The sequence below is a fragment of the Ambystoma mexicanum genome, chromosome 2q (genome assembly GCF_040938575.1).
Source record: "Ambystoma mexicanum isolate Mex_15411 chromosome 2q, UKY_AmexF1_1, whole genome shotgun sequence".
NCBI classification, from domain to species: Eukaryota; Metazoa; Chordata; class Amphibia; order Caudata; family Ambystomatidae; genus Ambystoma; species Ambystoma mexicanum.
Genome location: NC_090924.1, coordinates 977,233,044 through 977,255,976, shown reverse-complemented (window position 1 = coordinate 977,255,976; position 22,933 = coordinate 977,233,044). Strand labels below are relative to the sequence as shown.

At 45.4% G+C, this 22,933-nt stretch overlaps 1 protein-coding gene across 2 annotated transcripts in view; it reads left to right on the top strand.

Annotated features, from left to right (window-relative positions):
• The window catches only part of ULK4 (unc-51 like kinase 4), a 2,742,936-nt gene that overhangs the window by 1,043,994 nt on the left and 1,676,009 nt on the right, over positions 1-22,933 (top strand). For both annotated transcript variants that reach the window (XM_069648276.1, XM_069648275.1), the window contains exon 21: positions 3,841-4,023. In XM_069648276.1, the coding sequence (XP_069504377.1) occupies positions 3,841-4,023 (183 nt within the window). The remainder of the gene's footprint in view (positions 1-3,840; positions 4,024-22,933) is intronic.

Genomic DNA, 22,933 nt, shown 5'->3' with positions numbered 1-22,933 from the left:
CCGAAGAGGCTTACTTGCAGGTTAAGAGGAAGGTGCCGAGAATAGTAGGTCCCACTATTCCAGTGGGTCGAAGCTCCTTCACAGACCTTCTAGGACGATCAGATGCAGAGGGGTCCAGCGGGTCGACAGCAGGCTCAGGGTGCCAAACCTTTCAGCGGGTCACCAGCGGTTCCTCGACTCGCCTTCTTAGTTTCAGGATACTTGGATCCTATCCTTCATTCAGTGAGAACTCCAGAGATCGATGTGGTATGGGTGTTTGGGGCCTTCTGATATCCAGAATCTCCTTTGCGCCAAAACGAAGAGGACCCAATGGGAGAGATCTGGTCACATACAGACATATCATATATGGACCAAACATGGACATTTCTCAGCACTCAAGACTCTCTAGCACCCAGGATGTGTATTGGGACCAGATGTTCCAGCCTACATCCTGGGGGCGTGCACACAAGGAATGCAGAAGCCCGCAAAAGCTTGGCGCTTCGTGGGAAAACGCATGCCCAAAGAAGGACTGACCCGGGTCGGCTAGACCTGTGGAAGGTGAAGGGAAAAGATGGCCCGAGGACAGGACAAAGAACCTCGTGGCGTGGCCATTTTAGAGCCAGGCCACCTAACCATGCCAAATGCGGTAATCGCGGTTTACCTGGTAAGAAAGGGTTAAAAATATGCGAAATGATAAGCTGCCACCAGCCCTGTCCAAGGCACATCTGCACTTCTCCTTAAATAATCCTTCAAGAGTATCTAGGGCCTTTGGAAATGACTAAACCCAAGTGCACTGTACAGTAATGTACATTGTACACTTGTTACATGTTGCAGAAAAGTTGCGACATGGACTAAGGGAAACAAAGTCTCCCAGTACTGATTGTCTTGAAGGGCATGTAAGTTTCCCCATTAAAAGTGAGCGAAAAGCCCAGGGGAGTGCAGCAGAAGGCTGTGCTCCTCTGGTAAAGTCAGACTATGGTGTTTAGACATCAGCAGAAAGTTGGAGGGTTCACAGCTGGAGGGAAAATTACACATGAAATGGAAATCTTTCCTAACAACGGGGCAAACTGAGATCACGTCGGGAACGTCACCACTTGTAAGAGTGGCCCGGATTATGCTCACACCAGTGTAAATACACTCCTATAGGGAAATAAGGCCAAGAGTCTATCTTGTAAGGATAACAAGTTTAATCTGCCTGAATGGTTTTCTCCTTTCCCTCATCTGTTCCTTTCTCCTGGCCCAGTGGTACAAGGCAGGAGTTTATATAGTCCGGTCTTGCTGTAGTTGCGTCACTGGATACTGGCTATGGCTTCATCCCAATCCTTCCTTCTTCCATGCAAGGGATGCTCCAAAGCCTTCCTTTCTTCATTGTCAGCGGTTTCTGTCAGAACATGCTGCTCTACATTTGGCTTCCTTGCATACAAACACACTGCTGCTCTGCAGACCTTCACAAACCTTGAGGCCTAGCCCCAGGAAAACCCAAACATTTATAAACAATGCTCATTCATTCTATCCATATTCCACTCATTCTACTATTCTACTCATGTTATTTGAGCCCTGTAGGTTCCCCCCACCATTAACACTCATAATATGTCCCATTTCGGCATTTTGTGCATCGAGCATGTAAATCCCATGTTTAGCCTGCATGGACTCTTGACGGACAGTAGACATCTGCTGAGTCACTTTGTGTGCTCTGCCAGTGCTAGCCTTAATGGCGAACACCGCGGAAGCCTGTAGTTCATTTTGGTACAAGCCACATTCCTTCTGGGAAGGAGCTTGACTCTTCTATAGCATTTCAGATTTTTACACTGCCTAGGATCTTACATTACAAATGTATTCAGCAAATAGTTAATTGCACCCTATATTTAAACAACAACCGCCTTCTTCAGTGTCTGCCAATGTCCTTCTTCAGTGCCTGCCCATGTCTGTGTATGTGATTATATCTGCATGAGAGAGCCTCCCCAGTGCCCCTCCTTCCCCCTAATCCATTGTAGCATCTAAAAGAAGTCTTAACTAATTCTAAAGCGCTTGGGGGTTTGGGAAGACCCTGGTTCCTTCCCAACACCAAGCTAGGGTGAGTAAGGGAATTACAGAAAATGCTGCCAGTCACAAATGACCCCACGCTGAGAGACATTTTATGTTTTGTGAATACCAACCAACCCCGACCCCGGTGAGGAGAGCCTGTTGACTCCCACGAGGAGTACACATCCTGGGAGACAGGTAGACATGGAACTGTTTGAATTGCCTAACTAGTACCTTTAGCTAAGAGCAAGACTGAGCAATATTTTGAACTCCAATAGTAGGCCTAGAGCCAGAGAATATATTGAGAACGCTTTTTGGTGGGGGTCAGAAAACCAGCCACCACTAATCAACCTAAGGGGCAAGTAATCCTATCCTAAGATAAAGTTTGTTATTCTTTTTTTATTGGTTGTTTGTAGGGCAAAAGTCATGGTAGCATATGTTTGGATAGAGGACAGAGTTTCTTTCTACTACATCCAGACAAGCACCCATTTGCTATTTTTGAGAATAGGGAACCCCATCGTAGAAGTACGGTTTGAATAGGCTTAACTTTTCTTTAATGAAAGCATTCTGGTTCAAAACACATCTTCTTGTCAGTCTCCTATTTCTGACTTATCACATTGTGTATATAGTCTAATTTATTCATTATGACCGTATTGCCAGCTTGCTTTATGATAATTCTTACAAACATATTGTTTGAGTTAGAGGAGGAACATGGGCATTTCATATAGACACCAAATGTAGAATAAAGCAACACCTGTACCTTTGACCTGTTAACAATTTGTAGGCTTCCGAGCGTCCCACACCCCATCACTCACCATCCACAGTAACAAAGTACACTTCGGGCCTCTCAGAGCAACAGTGTGTTCACAGAGAGTAGTTGGTAAACGCACCGGTCACAACATACTTGACGCCATTTACATTACATCAGACCTTTAATAAAACTGTACTCTACATGGCATAGACCATTTCTTCCTACAAACACCAGTCACAGATCTGAAGGTCTGTGGGTTGTGCTCAGACACATTTTCTGTAAAATGTCTTTATTTCCCCAAAAAGGTGGATCGTAGTAAAAAAAAAAGTGTGACCCGAGTCCGCAAATGTGGCCATTGCTACATAGAGCTGCTCATATCGCTGGTACTTTCCATCACCACGTTACCGGGTCATGAAAATATGGCAATTTGAAATTAGTAAATTTGGAGGAAATCAAAATTAGCAAGTTTGGTTGGCACAATTTCTTTGTGATCACAGACTCAGTCTCATCAATATTAGGGCCCGAGTTGCAGGATTGAACATAATTGCTTATTCACCATTATGACATTCTGAGTAGGAGGGTGAGGTACGCTCAATGAATGCTATTGACACAGTGTATGGAAGACATGGTTTCCAGATTCTGTCACCCTGCAAAAATCACAGAACTCTCACATATGACACATGTTTAGCTTGGTATATTTCCTGAACACTACCCCAGTATGACATACATTTAAATGATAAATAAACTGAATTTTTCTTGTTATCACTAAGCTTTCTCGCTAGGGGCTAAAATCCTATTAAAATGCTGGTCTTCAACACATTGTACTGTTTTCCTAAGAGCATATACTGTAGTAATTTAGTAATTTATGTTAAAACAGTGTTATCTTTGCAACCTCGTGAACCAAGTAAGATTATGTTTGTGAATGCAAATAAGTAAAATTAAGTCACCACTTGCTCCTTCATGCTAAGCTAATTGAAACAAGTGTGTATGCACATGCTTCAATTGCAACTTACAAAATGTTTGTGAATTAAATTCATTCTTATAAGTCTGTTCTCTCTCCCCTGAATTGTGTCACTTATATTTTACAGGCTTTGTGTAGAATCACCCGCCATTCACCCAGTGCTTTCCAGAATGTGATTGAGAAAGTGGGACTCACTGCAGTGATCAATGCATTGTCAGCTGGTATTTGCAAAGTTCAACAGTACATGCTCACAATGTTCACTGCCATGCTGTCTTCTGGGATTCATCTCCAGAGACTGACTCAAGAGAAGGTTTGTTGCCATCTTACATAAATCCTGTTCTGTCATGTTCGGCATGATCCCAAAGGCTTATTCTGTCCACAAACATTTTTTGTGTTGAAGGATTATAACAAAAAGAAAGAAAAAGAAAGAAAGAAAGAAAATATCCTTTTTAAGACCAGCATCGTATGTTTTAGGGGAACTGATCATAGGAAGAAGGGCGAGTCAAGGATTTTCCTTCTTTCTTCTCCCAGCAAAGACTGTATGCCTCCCACTTGACTGACAGATGGCTTCCCACATTTCTGGCCAAAATTCCTTGGTCCCAGTCCTGGTATTTACCCCTTCCTGTGTACCTCTCTATCTCAGGGTAACAGTTCCCTTTGTCCGGAGGGCCCTGGAGTTCTGGTGGGGTAGTGTTTCTTCCTAAGCTGGGGAGTCTGGAGTACACTCCCTTTACCTTCTCCGGGCCCTATATCACAGAGCGGGTGGTGGAACCCAACCACCTTGGTCACCTTGGCCCAGTTTCCCACGCTAAAACATTTGGCTGTATCATAAGTGTAATTAATGGTGAGAACAGGTCTCTACAGGCACTATGCCCAACCTCATGGGGGCTTCAAAATGTGCTTGGGGTGGGTGGAACTTGTGGGTATTTCATAACCGGTACTGAAGCTGCTGTGTGCATTGGAGATGTCCAGCTTGTCTGTGGTATTGTGTTGCACCAAAAGTTAAACAGAAGTAGCAAACCTCTACCTGTCACAAAATGAGGTCATCTGTCACAAATCGCACATCTTTCCAACACATTGTAGAATAAACATACATGTTTTAGGCTGATATGATGGTGGAACCAGAGGTCCATGTGGAGGCAATTCAGTCCACTTTATATGGTGCAGAACAGCAGTAGTTTTCATTAAGTCATGAACAGGGAGAAAAATCGACAAACAGCAGTTCAAATCTGAGGGTTCTAGTGCAAGCTGTCAGCATATGGCTGCAAAAGCACAATTGTTTACACAGTATACCAAGGAGAAATGCACTTCTAGATATGCCCAAGCCCCATATCAGCCACTACGCAAATCCACTGTGTGAAATTTCTTTACATTTCACAAACAGCGCCATGATGCAACTGCCCTCTTTCCAGACATCCTGTGTGTCAAAGGAAGTCTGGTACCAAGTTGCATACCTCCTCGCTGGGGGCTGCTATGCACATGTTGGTAGAGTCCTGGAACAAGAACAGCCCATCCCTCTCCCCCTGATCCAAAGTCCTAGGCCATCATTCTGTTACCATCCAGTATTGTCACACCAGAAAATCTAGTTGCTTTACAATTGCTGGAAACTCCTATCAGTACCTTAATGGCACAGTATAGAAACACCCAGGCAAATAAGTCACCAAGCTACCAGGATTGTCCCAGCATACTCCTGAACCTCTCATGGATCCAACATTACATTGTGTACTAACTTACAATCCTCTAAATCGCCCTTGGAAACACAACCCAATTAAAAAAATGTTTTTTATATCACACTTCATCCCGAAGCCCAGCAACCTTCCATCCCTGTGTTCGTAGCATCTATATCCTGCTTTCCCATTTTCATATCTTTCCCTGGCTCAGTTTCTTTCTTCCATCCTACTAATGTCTAAATACCCTAGGTGTGGGCACAGCACACCACTCCACCTACTCCTACTACGGTGGTGATTGGGCGCAGTATTAAAGCCCATCATCATAACATAACACAGCGCAGACACTTGTGGTGTCCCCCGGAATGTGCCAGTTCGCTATAATCGAGTCATTTGATTTTGCCAAAAGATATCACAAATCTTCAGATAGAACAAGCCAGTTGCATGTCAATAGCATTGATTCCAATGGATTCCTTCCTCCCACATTGCGTATACTGATTGCACTGCCCTTGATGCATTTTAAATGCGGTCTCTTCTACTAGCACAACCTCAACTAATAAATCAGCACACTCTGTAGCACTCCCGGCCTCTGCCTGAACAACACAGGCGTGTGGTGCTCAGCATGGTTTCCAATAGAAAATTATAAAAATAGATAATTTTTCTTCTTTTGGGTCGAATCTCTCCAGCATGGAGAATAACGGACATGACGACCTTATTAATAATTCCACTATGGCCAAAACAGATGATTTGAAGTATATTAATATTGAAGCTTGTTGTAACTCTAGTTGTTTGGTCGCCTTCCTCAATTCTCGTTCCTTAGTCCTACATGCTATTGAACTAGGTGATCTCATTGCCGCTTCCAAGTTGAATATTTTTTGTTTAACTGAAATATGGCTCTGTGATGCAGCTATACATGCAGCCTCGCTTGCCACCCCAGATGGTTATAACCAGTGCTCCAGATAGGATTTTGAGGTGGGAGTATTTTACTCTCTATTTTTTAAGATTTGAAGAGTAAATTATAATTCAAGAGATATAAAATGAGCATTCACCCTTGCAAGAGAGTAAAAGGTGTTGGATATCCATCCAATGTGTGCATAAAGTTAAACATTTGGAAAATACTAGAAACAATATAGTATTTTGCATGTTATCTGGCTTCAAATAATGTATTACACTTGTTGAAAATGCTCTGTCACGCAATAACTTGTAGGTATATGCTATCCAGCTGCATCTTTATGACATTAGGACACAGGCCCTCGTAATAATTTACTATAGCTACAGAACCATATACCACCTAGTTTGGGATTTATAAATACAGTCCCTTTCTCTACCAGCATCACTACTATGCCTTTCCCCTCTGACTGTTGCTGCCTCTTTACCTATGTTTCGTGGCCTTCCTCATATTTTGGCTCTACCTTTCCTGTTGCTACTTTGTTTCCCTGTCCCCCACTTTGTTGCTCTATCTCTCACTATTGAGTGTTTCCATGCTGCTTTTTGTGGTCTCTTGCTCTGTATCGCTCTGCATATCTTGTCTCGGAATTATATTATTGCTGTTTTCTCTCTTCTGTCTTGCTGTCTCCATTGCTGTAACTCCAGGGCCTCTCACTCGTGTTAATTCCTCCGTTTTCTCTCGGATTGTATTACTCTGACTCTCCCTCCTTTCCACTAGGTTCTCTGTTCTGTCTGCCCTAACGTCAGCCCTTTGTTGTCCTATGTCTCCTAGGTTCGTAATTGCTGTTCCTCTCCTTTTTACTTGGAATTTGGCATGGCAATAATAAGTGATACAAGCTGAAAATACATTTTCCATTCATAAATATAGTTCAGTTTGAAAATTAGGGGGTGGTTCCTTGGAAGTTAGGCTGGAAATTGCAGAATTAGTGTTTCCTGTCAGCAGATGCTGAACTTGTTTCCATGTAAATGCTTTACTTGCATTGAATGCCAAGTATGGTAGCACTGATGAGATGTGTGACTTCTCAACCATTAAACATTTACCATCCGGAAAACTAAGTCATGTAGATGCATGAGCTCACCAAGCTATTGGCAGCTTTGGAACTCACAGGTGAAACATTGATCTGTTTGTCAGGTTTATCAGCCCACTGAACGAAGTTTCCTGACAGGCTTTTGACTCTGAAAGGCTTGTAGGGTTGGGGCATCTGCAGTCCCATGTATCGCTTACCCTACATAACTGGCTCGTCCCAAGCTCCATGCCTCTTTCAATGAACTATCCTACACATGGAACAGGGACATCATTTAGAGGTTGCCAGGGGTTGCACTTATGGCCCCTGAGGTCTCCCTTGCTACCTGTAAAAAAAAATATATATGTATATATTTTTACAAATTGAAGGTCCCGGGCTGTGGCCAATGCCATGTGGCTCTTTGTTTCTAGAGTGGCTGGCTTTCTTGTTCAGGCTTCTTAAAAACACATGGGGTTCCACAAGTGTAACACTTTGAGCAGTGACCCTAAATAAGATGGAATAGGAATAACAAATATGTTGTCTTTCTGGAATTCTATACAATAATTGCTAGACTCATTTAAGGTTTATTTCAGGTACACTTCAGGGGGTGAGTCACTGATGTAGTATGTTCTTAAAACACTTCAAATTCACAATGCAGACAAAATTCCCCAAAAAGCATTTAGGGTAGAATAAGCATCCATTTCGGACTATGTATTTTGCTTTTTGCAAGTTGCCATTATAGCATGTTTTTTTCTGCTGATCCATTCGTCTATGAAATGTTTATCACGTTACAGTGATATTGTAACCATATTTTTCATAGTGTACTTGGAACAATGCTGTGTGATGCCACTTCCTGTTTTTTCAAGTGGTAAAAGGTTGTGTTCCATTGCTTCCCGTGATGTCACTTTGCGGCGGAGTCAAATGACATGACTTCCTGTGATGTCATCAGATGCCAAGGATCATCTGATTTCATTTCCGCTACCCCAGGCATTTTGTTGAAATGACGTCCCTGCACATGAAGCAAGAGATTTATAGAGGTACTTTGCAGTGTGCACAATAGTCAGACATGGGCGAATCAGAAGTTAGGAAAAGCGTAATACTGAGAGCGGGATGGCTTGAAGCCTATCATAGCAATGCACTTTTTCTCACACCTTCCACCAGTGTGCATACTAACAGGAGAATGGAGGGGAGAGTTCAGAGATTCTTTCTCCTCGGTGCTTTAGCTACATACTGAAAATGCAAACACCTGTTGGTACTGCATCATTACAATGCCACTGTTGAAAAATTCAGGTACTGAATGCCACTAAATGTGCTTAAGCCCTGCTGTGAATAGTTCACATTGTCCCATATGGCAGCTCTGCTGAACAGCCAGAGTACTGTGCCAAAATATATAGCAGAGCTGTTGAGAAGTACGAATACAGTCAACCCTACTAAAAATATATACAGCAATTGATTGATTGATTGATATTTTATTTCTATCGCGCTTGTACACAAGTGTTTCAGAGCGCGACAAGGCAAGGGAGGGGAACAGGGGAGAACAAAACAGCGATCTTACTAGGCCCAGTGACATTGAGAACGCGCAAGTGCATGGGAGAGGGGGGAGGGTAAAAGTGCATGGAAGGGGGAGAGGTGGAAAGTGCGAAGCAGAGGAGAAACAGATAAATAACAAAAAATAAATAATAAAGGCAACAAACAGTGGTAATGCAGCCAGCAATTTGCAAGTGCTAGGTTTAAGGCAGCAGACAGGGTAGGTCCGATAAGTGCAGGAAGAAAAAGGGGGGGCTGTATGGGTACAGATACAGACCCCAGTGCAAGGGGTGGCCCGGAGGCAGTGCGGGAGGGTGACAGGATGAGCAGGTACCTGGGCCCAAAAGACAGAGGATGGCCAGGTGCACGGTGCCAAGAGAGAACAGATCAGCAGGGGAGAGGGGGAGTGAAGGCAGAAGAAAAGAGGAAGGTCTTGAGGTGCTTCCAGAACCGGAGATGGTTCTCCTCAAGTTTTAGAGTGGCAGGGAGGCTGTTCCAGAGGGAGGCCCCAGCCGAAGACAGAGATCAACCCAGCTCATTTCTTAAAAAAACGACTGACCCTGAGTGAGTTGGAGGTAGAGGAGCGAAGAGCTCGAGAGGGGAGGTATTTACGGAGGGATAGCTGAAGGAAGCAATGTTGGGAAGTGTTGACCTGGTCTCATTTAAAAAATAATAGTTAGTCCTGATGGCGGAAGGACTGCTAATGGCCAATTAAAATGATATGAAAGTCCATCAAAGAATTGCTGGTAGATTGTCACCCTGCCTATCTGTATGAATTATACCTGTTCAGTCCAGGGGATGGTTGAGTAGTAAAAGTAACATTCAGACCACACTTCCATCCGTTTCTTGCTCGCTCTGCTGTGACTAACAAGTGAATGTGCCATTTCATGCATGCACTCACTCACAGATGCACACATGCAAACATGTGCAATAGTTTAAAATGATATCAAACATATCTACTAATTTAACATCTTAAACCTTTTGTAATGAGAAATGCCAAACAGCTGCTTGCTCAGAGCCTTTCATTAAACTAAAACACATCAAAAAACCTCAAGCCATTGAATGCCATTGACAGAGGCGTAGCTAGGGGGGTGCTGGAGGGGCTATAGCCCCGGGTCTTTTGGTTGTTGCCCCGATAGAAGCTCTGGGACTACAAGCAAATGGCTAGCTCGCCCTGAGTACCGACATTAGCGTAGCCCCAGATCTTTTCCAGACCTAGCAACACACCTGGCCATTGATGTGCTTGTGAGATGAAGAGAAAACATAGTATGAAATGCCTCTGCAAATCACTAGTAAACTTGAAAAAAATGATACTTCAGCAGAGCAGCCTCTATTAAAACCAATGAAAACAGCAGCGATAAATACCAAAAATAGCCTCTGCTAGTGCACACTTTTAAACTCTACACCACCAATCTTCCAAATCACACTCAATAAGAATGCCAAACTATCAGGGTCACCCCTCACCAGCAGCTACACCACGGTGCGCTGCGACGCTGGCAGCTTCCGTGGAAGCTTGCACACGAAAGGCAAAACTACATTTCACAGCTTCCTGACAATTGCGGTCCGTGTCACGTGATGATGTTCCTGAAAAACCATGGGCTCGCTCGGACCATAAGTGCCCAGTAGATCGGCGACTCTGGTGCTTCTAGACTGCCCTTGCAGTTCGTGGCACGCTGGTTCTTGTTTCTTATAACTCATTTCCTGGGATTGTTTGCTTCTTGAATTCTGGCTCACGTTGTTCTGGGTGCTGCTACTTCTTAACCCAGGTTGGTTTTGGTGTATTGGAACTGGACTGACCTACTGGCTTTTTGACATCCTGATTTGCTTACTGTACTTTTTGCTCATTGGATAACCCTTTTTGGATTTGGTGATTTCGCTACTGTTTCTCTGGAGATGGTGGACTACAACAATGTATTCACTTGTCATTAGAGCGTCCTCGAGCCGTTCGGGATTAGGGTCTTTGCGTTTCCCCAGATTATGGTTAGGGATTGCGCCCTGATGCCCTTCAGGTTAGTGGTGCTTGGATTCTTTGGACTTCCTGGACTTTATTGTGACTTTTGTTGTCTTCTTTCTAGGTTTTGTTTGTTACCTCCTGCCTTTTCATCTGAACCCCTGGTCTTGTGGTATTTTTACATCCACAGACGGTGTTTTCAGGAGGAAAGCCTCCCTAAAATAGGATACCCTGGCTACCACCATAAAGTGGAAACAGGGTTCACAAACTCAAACTTCCTAAAGTGTCAAAGAAATTAGCAATGCACATTAGTGATGCAAAATTCTTAAATAACTTTCTAACACAGAAAATCAAAGCATTTGAGCAAACTGAAAAACACTCACCAATTTATTTCCCAGTGTTACACTTCACAGATTCTAAAAGTATTTGGTAGATGTAATAACCAACAAAGTATAATGTTAAATAAACAGATCATTACTCAACCCAGTTGGATGTCAGCAGTGAACTGCATGATTTATGGGGGTGCTGTCAAGAATATCCTTGTATTGGATACGAATAGGAATAAGAAAGGTGCCGTAATTCACAAGCATTAAGTGTGTAAAAAGGTCAGATACGCACCTTCTCTGGGGGGAAGGTTATAATCTTGTCAGAACTGATCGTATTGGTGCTAGGGGTGGAGGAGTGGCAGTTATTTCTGCGGATACTCTCAAAATGCACATTGCCAATAATTCCATACTTGATGGTTGTGAACATATCTTTTTTAAACTAAGCGAGGACTATAACACATCCATCAGTTTTCTAACTTTATATAGACATCCCCAGAGAACGCTGTTATTTGAGGAATAACTGATAGCTTTACTTGGTGACTCCTTGAAATCAACTTCACGCATGGTGGTGTTGGGTGACTTCAACCTGTGGGTCCACAATGATTTAGATGAAGAGACTACTTCCTTAATCTCAACCCTTGAATGATGGGTTTCTCTGAGCATGCTTCTGGCCCAACACATAAAGAGGGTAACACCCTAGATTGAGTCCTCTCACAACATTGAGTTTGCTTCATTGTCTTCCTCCCCTTGCTTATGGTCTGACCATTGCCTGATCCCTTTTGACCTACAACTTCCAGCTAAATTATAACGGGTGCACTCTAACCGTGGGCTTAAGAAAAAGGTGAGAAATGCCGTTAAGTCACCACTGAATCCATTACTAGTCTTTTCAGGACTATGCTTGCTAATTTGATTCCTACACTGGATACTGAAGAAAAGGTTACCCAGTTTCAGTCTATTACATCGAAAGTTATAATTGTGCTAGCTCCTGAGAAAATTAGGATGCAGAAAAGTGAGGCAAAAAAACACTGTGAAGACATCATGAAGTAGACACAGACACCAGATTCAATATTGGATCTCAAAAGCTTTATTAACTTAGAAATCAGGATGAATAAGGCCTAACGTGCCCTATACCAGTGGTCTTCACACCTTTTTAGGTCTGTGCCTCCCTTGGGCGAAATGTGGGCTGGCCGGGCCCCTCCAGAAATGCCAAATGGACAATTAGACCAAATGGCTATGAACTATTGCATGCGGTCACTGCACGCTACTCCCAGTATAGTGCCTCGGCTCCCCCACCTGCTCCCATCACAGTCTCTAGGCTCCATCATCCCACTCCTAAGCCAGTCCTTGGGGCTCTCCCCACCCCACGACAGACCCTGGGCACTCCACACCCTGCTCCCACCAATCTCATCCTGCTCCCAACACAGTCCCGAGGCCCACCCCACCTTGCTCCCAGCACAGTCCCAGGGCCAGTGGTTGCTGGTGAATTCTTTAAGTGGGGGGCATAATTATTTCTCCCAGATATGCCACAGCAACCGAGTATAGTTAGGGAGCACAAGCCAATCAAGATGGCTTCAGGGGGGTTCTCCACCGGGATTTGTTTTTAAATAATGGGTTAAAATGTTGCATTTTAGAGCATACTTAAAAAAAAAAAACGTTCTTGATTCATTTTTCAATAACAATTAGACCACCACTACCATAATCATTTCCCCAGTGAGATCGCCCAACCTGTCCCACCCCCCGGCTCTTGGCACCGCACTCATGTTGTTTTTGTCTATTCATAATAGTACATTCAGTATAATTTCAGTTGCACGTCCACTATGGGAGTCACTCTGTCTCCATCCAAATGCGTTAATGTCTACACCTTGTAGGATGGTGGTGTTCCACAATGGGTTTCCAGCTGATTATATAACCCTTATGCACATCATACCATCTTGGCCTCAGTGGGGTGACTTACTCCTTCTGGGTTAGGTCTTATTTATTACGAAGTTTCCACAACTGCCTGTATGTCTCGTTGTAGTTCAGAGTAGTATTGCCGAAAAGGTGGCCATCAATCAAATGGGCGGCTACTGGCTGGGAGTGACAGTGCATATCTAGTTTCTCTTTGTTCGCATGTGTTCATTAATTCCAGCCATCTCATAAAACTAGGTGCATTACTTTTCCCCCATGTCCTAGCAAATAAGTATCTAGCTTTTACAATGGCCATCCCCAACAGCTTCCTCTCAGAACAGGAACCCCCTCTGATCTGCGCTGGGAGCCACAGTTCTGGTGTGTAGGTCTGCACTGTCAGCAACATCGCAGCCATTGCCTCCTCAATCCTCCCCATAAAAGGTCTGATATGTGAACATGACCAGGCTACGTGATGAAAATCCGCTGAGTCTACATTACATCTTCCCAGAGCTAGCTCATCTAAGTATTGCATCATCGCATCATGTCCTGCACTGGGGCGGGACGCATACAACTGGTCATAGTACTCTCATAGTAATCCCTTCAAGGTCTTTAATGAGGTGTCCATTGTGGTTCTCAACCTCCATCATAGGCGTCACCTGGCATTCCCTTTTGATAGCCCATGCTAGCGTCTTACTGGGGCGGTCACCCTCTCCATACATTGTTGCTGCAATCGGGTCACCTAGTGAACCTCTCCTCTCTGATTGCTAGTTGATGCAGTTCTTCTCTATGCGCTCTCAGGGCTTTACGCACTTCAACCGTATATAAAGCCCCCTGCTTATTCTCTAATTCTTTAAAGGTTCCTTCCAACGCCTGCATGGATCTACGTAGGGCTTTTAGGACCCCCCTTCTTTAGATATACAGCACCCCCTCACATGTACTTTAAATGCCTCCCAGCTCACCCCCGGGCCGGGTCCTCCAGGGCCGCGCCTCTGAACCCCCAGCACAATTGTCTTGGGGTCACATCGGACCAGCTATGTGTGCTAGGACTGCTGAATGGTCCGAGAGGGTTCGGGGGAGTATGTTAGCTTCTAACACGCATCTAGCCATGGGGAGAGGAGTCATAATTAAATAAATTCTGGACAAACTACCGTGGACGCCAGAAAAGAAGGTGTACTTTCTATCTATCGGGTGCATGTCTCGCCACACATTGGACAATTCGTGATAGTCAGCGATGGTGGACCATGCTTTGGCAGCGCGAGGTAGGGATTGTTGTGCCGTAGAGGACCTCTCTAGTTCTAATGTGAGAGCCATGTTAAAATCGCCTACCCAAATAATGTCATAGTCCGGGAATCTGTGAATGTGACACATTGATGGAAGAACTTGGGGGAATCGGTATTTGCTGCATATACTTTTATAAGTAGGAGTTTAGTTCCAGAGATTTCCCCTGCTAATGCAATATACCGACCCTCCTCATTGCCAATCTGCTCATGTAGCTTTAACTCTAAGGAGCCGTGTATATAGACTGCCACCCACTGGAGTGTCTAGTGTAAGAGGAGCCATATCTATGAATGCCCCGTCACGTTAGCCTATGGAGGGCGGCTTCCCAGGCTAAATGTACCTCCTGCAGGCATAGTATGTTTACATTGTGGTTCTTACTGTAATTTGCTATTAGACGGGTTTTCTTCTAGTTAGTGAACCCCCGTACGTTGCATGACATTATTGATAATGTGTTATGTAATGTCTTCCCTATACTCGGTACACCCATGAAACAGGCAGTGAAACAGGATTCCCTATGTTATAAGCCCTATTAGGTTGTACCGTGCAATTGACCATGGATGTTGTATCACCATGTTTCATCTCGTACATTAGGAATCCCTACCATGTGCAGACCATCGTGCCTTCCCCTTTAATACCCACAACAACTGGCTTAGGTGAAATTCCCTGATACCAAACCCGAGTACCCACCATCTCCCGCCCACACCAGAAAAAAAACTACCAGGTCCCTTGCCCCCGTTATCCTTTGTCCCCCCATCCCTTTAATATCCTACATTAATATTATTCAACAATTCCGCAGTATCTGCTGGTATCGGAGCGCCGAGGGCGGCCAGTTAGCTCCTAATGGCATCGGCCACTGTGTGCCGCTTTGCGGTCCCGGCCTACACCCCCGGGGCTTCAAGTATACGTTACTGAGGGCGTCATAGAGTGACTCTCCTTCCCGACAGGATATATGGGTGCCATCAGGGTGAGTGTCATGGCAATCTCCCCGGGTCAGGGAGGTTCGCAGCAAAGCAATCCGCTGCTTCCAGTGAGGTAAAGAAGGTCGTTGAGCCATTATACTGTACCCTAAGTTTACCCAGATACATCATCCCGTATTGTACTTCTTTTTTACATAGGTTATTCTTTACTGATTGACGGGCTGAAGTCTGGAAAGAGCCGGATTATGGAGGACCCCCACCACAATTCCTTGTTTTCTCTAGCTGCGCGGAGTAGAATATCCCTGTCACGATAGCTGAAGATTCTAGCAATGATGGGGCGTTCCGGGGCCTCAGGAGGGGGTCACGCTGCAAGTGATCGGTGTGCTCTCTCCACCATGTACATGTTCGTGAGTGGAGTGTTTCCAGGACCTCCACCAGCAGCTTCTCCACACATTTCTCCATGGTATCGATCAGAGTGGACTCCGGTATTCCAAGAATACGAATGCTGTTCTGCCTGGAACGACCCTCCAGGTCCTCATTCTTCGCCATCACTTTCTTAATAGATTGTTGCAATTCAGCCACTTATCACTGCAGGGTAGCCACTTTGTCTTCTCCTTCCCCTATCCTCTGTTCTACCTCTGTCATACGACCACATAGCTTATTGATTTGTATGGCCGAGGTATCGACCTTGCATGTGAGAGCGTCGATCTTCCCCTCTAGATTGTCGATGCTATTCCTCAGGGCCGGTAGTCTCTGGTTTAAGGACGACACATCCACATGGGTCAAAGTTTGGCTCTGCTCTGGGGACTGGGCATGCCGTGGTTGATCAGCCCGTGCAAATTGATCAATTTTCTGCCTGTTTGTTGGGATTGACCATTATACTGCAGTCCCTGTGACACACTTCCTGCGTGGATTGTTGAGTGAGTTGCAAGTTATGCTGGTATTAGAGGTAGTCCAGGCTTCCGCAGTGCCAAGTGATGTCATGGATCACGTAGCGAGAGTGCACCCGCTGTGGTAGCCGATCACTGTCTAGGTTATGGGCATGGGGATCTGTTGGACCCTGCACAGGTTCTTCCCCCTTACCTGGAACGGATGTGTTGCCTCCAGGTCATGTAGTGGATTTGGCGTGGTCGCGGCTGTAGTGGTGCGACTATTATTGCCCACGGTGTAGTCCTGTATATAGCAATATGGACAAGTGCGTTTACAACTGCAGCGCTGAAGTGTAAGCTTTATTGCATCTGTTTATTTAGGGGTGCTTTGTTCTATCTGAAGTGCGGGGTTCCCCAACAGCGACTTCTTTCTGCCACAATACCCCTGCAGTCCGCCGTCTCCAGTATTCCAGACCTCATCTGCTCCCCCAGTCACTTCACAATGTTCCCAGCAGGTGACATCAAGGGCTCGGATTAGGAGTACTATGTGTTCCGAATAAGGTTTCAATTTATGGAAGATACAAACGGGTAGCAAGTCAGTGACTTCGGTATCTTGAGGTGCCAATTGTGTCAGGGGGCCACTGCACAGCACAATTCCTACACAAATTGGGGAGTGCATGTTGTCATGGTGGAGTGCAACACAGTATTAATTATTAGCAGCACCGCACAGGATACAGCAGTATTGGTATTTACTCTTTGGCCTCTAGCCCTATAGGGTGCAGAATGTCACGAATTCTATCTGCTAGCAGAGTCCTCAATGCAGTGGTCCCAAGTCTGTGCAGTACGTCTACTGGCCATTTTCTCCTGGATCCTATTGCACTTTATCCATTGCAGTGCCCCTTCCCAATGTAACCTGCAGCCTCAATGCCGGACTCTATATGCTTCCAATGTATTTCTAGTACATGGAGGCTGTGGGCAGGCACCAAACCGACAAATCCGATCCAGTGCTAAGCCGGTTGTGCGCTGGGGACATCACGGAGCACAGTGCTTATATTGTGCAGGAGTCGTGTGGTGCTGCAGTGGAGTTTGCAGGGTGTCGGAGACTGCGTGGACAGTCCAAGGTTTTGGGTAGCAGGCGGTCATTCCCCTCTCCAATGCGGTTCTGCTACATAGGGGCCTCAAAGCACCAAACCAGCACTACTGATGCTGTGTTAAGTCGGTTGCACGCTGGGCCATCTCGGAGCCTAGAGCTTACGTTTAGTGGGAGCCACGTGATGCTGCAGTGAAATGTGCAGGGTGTTGGAGTCAGTGTAGAGATATGGGTGGTGGGTGGTTGGTCCCCTCTGCGTATCCTCGATACGATCGAGTTAGGGACAGGAGGATCAGTCACAGAGTGTTCGACCCACCAGGGCCACTCAATTTACTACGATGAGGAGCTGGTCCACCGGTCCATCAAGAGAGGTCAACGGTTCACTAGACCGTACACTAGTGTGTAGGAACAGATTTCATCTTGATCTCAAGCTGGTCCGCCCGCCACGGTCGTTGTTGGGTCCGCTGTGTTTCTGCATCTACTCCGGCAATCCAGTGCAGAGCGGGTCTCCCCGAGGGGGGAGGGGCGGTTCACCGCACGGTGACCGATTCGGGCTCTCGTGCCCAAAGCCTCGTAGATCTGCAGCCTTCACGAGAATGGGGATTGGATATCCCCGCAAGCCTACCTGATGTCTCCTGATGTCGGTCGTTGTAGATTCCCGGCCCTCCGCAAAACACGGCCAGGTTGTCCCCTCCCCCAGCAGGCCTCACTGAGGTCAGGATGGAGGGGCACCATGACGTCTCACCCAGCACGGCTCCCAGGGATTTCATCCCGGGCAGTCTCTGCGCTCAGGCGGTTCCCCACACATTCATAGATTCGTAGCAACTGCTCAAGGGGGTGACCGAGGCCGCAGGATATTTTAAAGGACTGTCATGGCGTCGCCGGAGCTTCTCAGGCAGTGGCCATCTTATTAGCCGCACTATAGTGCCCCCATTTTAGAACATACTTTTATAGGGGGCAGGCATGGTATTTTTTACTGGACATCTATTGTAGATGTCCAGTAGAAAATATACCATCCCTGTCCCCTCACAGCGCCTAACACATGCACACAATCAAAGTGATTATGTGTGTTTGCAAGGTGCTGGGGGGCCCAGGGGAAAAGCATGTTATTTTTTACTGCACATCTATGATAAATGTCCAATAAAAAAAATGCCATCCCTGTCCCCTGGGCTCCACATGGCATAAGTAGGAGAGCTGATTTTGGCAGGTGGGTAAGGGGGATTGTGCAACAAAGGCATTTTTAAAATGCCTTTGTTGTACAGCCCTCCCCACACGACTCGCCAAAATCAGCTCTGCGGACCAACACAAACACACAGCAAGCACTATCATTCACACAAGCACCCATCATCATACACACACTCATAACACAAGTACACACGCATACATAAATGAACATAAACTTTACTTCTGCCCCGGACTAGAGGTTTCCTCCCCAGCGCTAAAGCACCTGCATCATGAACAGTAATCGGGAAGCAAAAGCTTCCTGGTTCCAGCACATGCGTGCAGAGGCATGAGTGTGGGTGCTGAACACCCTGCTCCAGCCTGCCCTGTCTGTATGTGCGAGGAGGCGCAGGAGCTCCCCCTCGCTCATACAGACATGTAGTTCCCCAGCCAGCATTTCCAATGAGTTATGAAAGCCTGGCGAAGCAAAGCACCCCGAGCCTTGCATGGCTCATTGAGCATGTGCAGCTGGGGAACTGAACTGTCAAAGCAAAACAGTGTTTCCCTTTGACAGTTCAGTCAGCCCAGGAGCAATCCACAGCAAAAAATAAAATAAAAATCAGCTGAGGGCACGCTCAGTGTTTCACTGGACTAGCTCCTCTATAATGGGTGAGGGGGCAACTGGGCCGATGCCCCCTCACCCAACATGAATAAGCCGCACATGCTAGGGCTTCCCCAGCCCCTCTTTGTTTTCCCATTTAAAAAAAGAAATCTTTTTTATTTTCAGGCTGGGGTCTCGCACCCTCCCCACCCCCGATAATGTGACTGCACCCCACATTTTGTATACCTCTACCTTATATTAAGGTGGGATTTCCCTATCTAAAGAAAACTAGGGATAATCACCAGTCTGTCTGTGTCCAAAACCTATACTTGCCCTCACAACTAACTGCATACAATGTGTAGGAAAGTCAGCCTCAAAATGAATAGTGTGCCAAAGAAAATGTAGAGCTTCTTCCAGCTCTTGGCTTGTAATCCGCTTCCCTTTCCCCAAGTTTAGAACAGTTCACAACGTGTTAGGGTTCCCTTCCCCAAGAGTTAAAATCTTCCAGCTTTTTAAAACAACACTACTCCTTGGGACACTTCACAGCTATTTTATCATCAGTACTTTTCACTGGTTCAAATAGATAAGTCTGTTTCTTGATTTCAAAATCGCATAGGCGGCTGTTACAAAACACAATTTTCTTTCTGGATACTTTCATTGGCTTTTTCCATATTGGGGGCAGTCAGTCTGGCTGCAGTTTTTGGACCACACAGTCCACCCGTTACAGGTCACGCAACCGATACCCCTTCTTGTCTGCTTTTCATCAACAATTGTCCACTACTTTCCTCTGCAAGTGAAGCATGTCTCTTTCATACTCAACACTTCACTGTGGCTTAGTTGGCCACCATGCACTTGGTTACACTTTCGGTAATCTTAAAATGCTTCTGACAACTTTGTGTTAATTCTATATTCATAAGCCCTTGTTTCTCATTCCCAGGGGCACCCTGGTATGAGTGTTTCCCTGTTTCCACTCACCGGTTGTATACAGCAGCTCCCTTCGGTTTCGTTCCACTCCCCGCTCTGCTTTCTGGCTTCCAGACAACTCTGCTCTTCCCTTGCGGAAACCACAGAGAACACTGCTCGCTCTCCTGGTGACTTGCAGCTGTTGAAGGGCTTCGGCGCCCCACAGCTCCTGTTGCATGCACCCGACAAGGAGGGCAGCAGGACTTCCAGAACCTCTCGCGGCCAGCCTTGGCCTCTGCGTTGCTCTCGCCTGCTCGGCACGACTCCGGTCTCCTGTGCTTCCTGCTCCAGCTCATGCTCCCGCGTCGGCTCGCCTTGGGCGGCCCGCATTTGTATACCTATTGTGATTGTTAAATCGCCACAGATGTGTGGGTCATTCTGTCCAGTTGCCTTACTACAGCAAAACCCATTAGCTGGATATGCCTGGTTGTTCCATCTGAAATCCTCCATTGCCCTCTTCTTCATCTCGGTACCAAAGTGGTGTTTGGGCCTGTCTGAATTAAAGGAAGTGTGCATAACTCTGTTTCCTCCCCGTCTTGGTTCTTGACTGATATGTGTCTGCATGAACAATATAAGGCTGATATATGCTTATCTGCCCCAAATGAGGATGTGTCCCCCTAGTTGGCCTCTTCCTCGTCCCAGTGTTGAGATGTTTCTGGGGGACATTTTGGAGTGGAGAAAAGGGAAAGAGCTGACAATAGCCTACAAAGGCTTGAGGGATAGAAGGTTCATTGTGAAAAGGGAAAGGGGGATACCATGTCTCACCGAAGGACATCCTCTTCCCCACTTCCCAATTTCCCTCCACCCAGGTGATTCTCATTGCATATCCACCCCCAGGATCGTGATCCAAAAGCGATGGCCTTTCCCTGGCCACCTGAGAGGTTGATCCTGGCGAAAAGAAAGGAGGACGCCCTCGGGTTCCTCTCAACACCTGGTTCAGTAGTGAAGTGATCTTGCACAAGAAGATCAAGAGAACCTGCTAAATGAACTGGCGCAGGGATAAGTGCCCCGAAACGTAAATCGCCTTCTAAAAAGTAATGGCAGGGTACGAAAAAGCTATTTTCTCGGCTAAACAGGATAACTATAATAACTGAATTGCAGGTGCCAAATCTAGCTCCCGGGAACATTTTCTATACTAAAGGAACTAGAAGGGAGAAGAGACTGTTAATGTTGAGCACACAAAAAGTGGCATCTGGTGCCAGAATGTTCAAAATGAACTAATGAAGAAAATTGAGACACACCCATCTAGCCATTCAAGAGCGACACAAATGCCTACCTCGTACTTGTCCACGTATAACATCAGTCTGTGATTCTTCATCTAATATGATTAACACAACTTACCCAAAATTCCTATTCCAGAACCTCTGTTATAGAAAAACCCAACACAATGACTGGTACACAATAAAATTAATGGAATTAAGGAAAATCAAAAGACAAGCTGAATGTCTTTGTCGCAAAACAAATAAAGATGAACATTAACTAGCTTGGAAAGGACACAAGAAAATCTATACATCTGCAATATTAGACACAGCAAAAAAGTTCTTTGAGCAGCAAATGACAAATGCTAATAATGGAACCAAGCAACTTTTCAGTATTCTAAAGAAAATTAAAAGCCCATGCCAACAAAAAAGCTCTTTCGCCCTGTCAACGGAGGAATGTATTAGAATTCAAAAGGCGTTTGCTAATTAAGTCTTAAATGCCCAATCAAATAATCACTGACACTCTGTAAAGAAAAATCTAGAGGAGGAAAAACCAGCCTTCTCTTTCAGAAACATAAATCTAGTGGAACTCATGGAATCCTTGAGTGGTATGCACCCAACCTCTTGTTTAGGAGATATCCTTCCCACCAAACTTATTCTTGATAATAATAACATTTTCGGACTGTTCCTTGTTCGCTTTAATAATGCTTCTTTTCAGCTCAACAAAGTACCTAAAAGCATTAAGAAAGTGACTGTGACCCCTCTTGTCATAGAATTGACAAAATTCCTGAAGACCGCCAAAATTTACACCCAATTACCAATACCTTATTTCTACTAAAAGTATTGGACAAAGTAGTTACCAGACAACTGCAGAACTTCTTGTAACCCAATAAAATACTCCACTCTAAACAATCCGGTTTTAGAAAACAACACAGCGCGGAAAGCGCCTTATTAGACCTACAATCTAACATGCTGGACCTAATAGATTTCCGGTAGATGTGATATGCTGGTATTATTGCATCTATCAGTGGCTTTGATTTATTGGATCATGATATACGATTAGCCGCCTTGGAGAGATTCGGAAATTGCACTCACCTAGAGCAATAGAGTTGATCTATTCCTTCCGGACGGATAGAGTATCTGCATTCATTGGGGAGATAGGACTTCAGACTATGAGCCCATTACATGTGGAGTCACACACAGAGCCTGGTTTCGCCAGCTTTGCTCAATCTTTATATGAAACCACTGTGTGACTTGGTAGAAGATACAAACATCACCTTTATGAATGATGCAGACGATACTCATCTTATGGTAGAATTGACTGGAGACTACGTGCAGGATAGCTTCAAGCTAAATGCTGTCTTCATGATGGTAAAGCAATGGATGCGGAAGCACTGGATGTGTCTAAATGCTGCTAAAACGGAACTGTTGATTTTTGGCTCCACCCACTTCAGAACCAAACTACACTTGAGGTACGAAAACGTTCAGTTAGACACAAGCAACCTAAAAACGCAACTAAAAGTCTTCCTCACTGAGATAATGGGGTTAATTCAGGCTCTATACGCCTGCCATCTTTGTCAAAGCCCAGTCCAGATGGTTTTAGCCTCAGCACCGTTGGAGTAGTTGGGTGAGGGTCCTCATAGGTGCACCCTCCTTCCCTTTAATCCTGCTGTTGCTCCCCCTGTTATGGCAGAAGCCTGCCTTGGTTCCTGGAGAAAAGGCACAGACCACCAACTTCTGATCTGGGGTTCTTGTTTACTCATTCCACGCCACAGAGCTTTGTGGTTTAGGATCCCACTGTGGTGTTGCAGGCCCCCGGCCAGGGAGAGCAA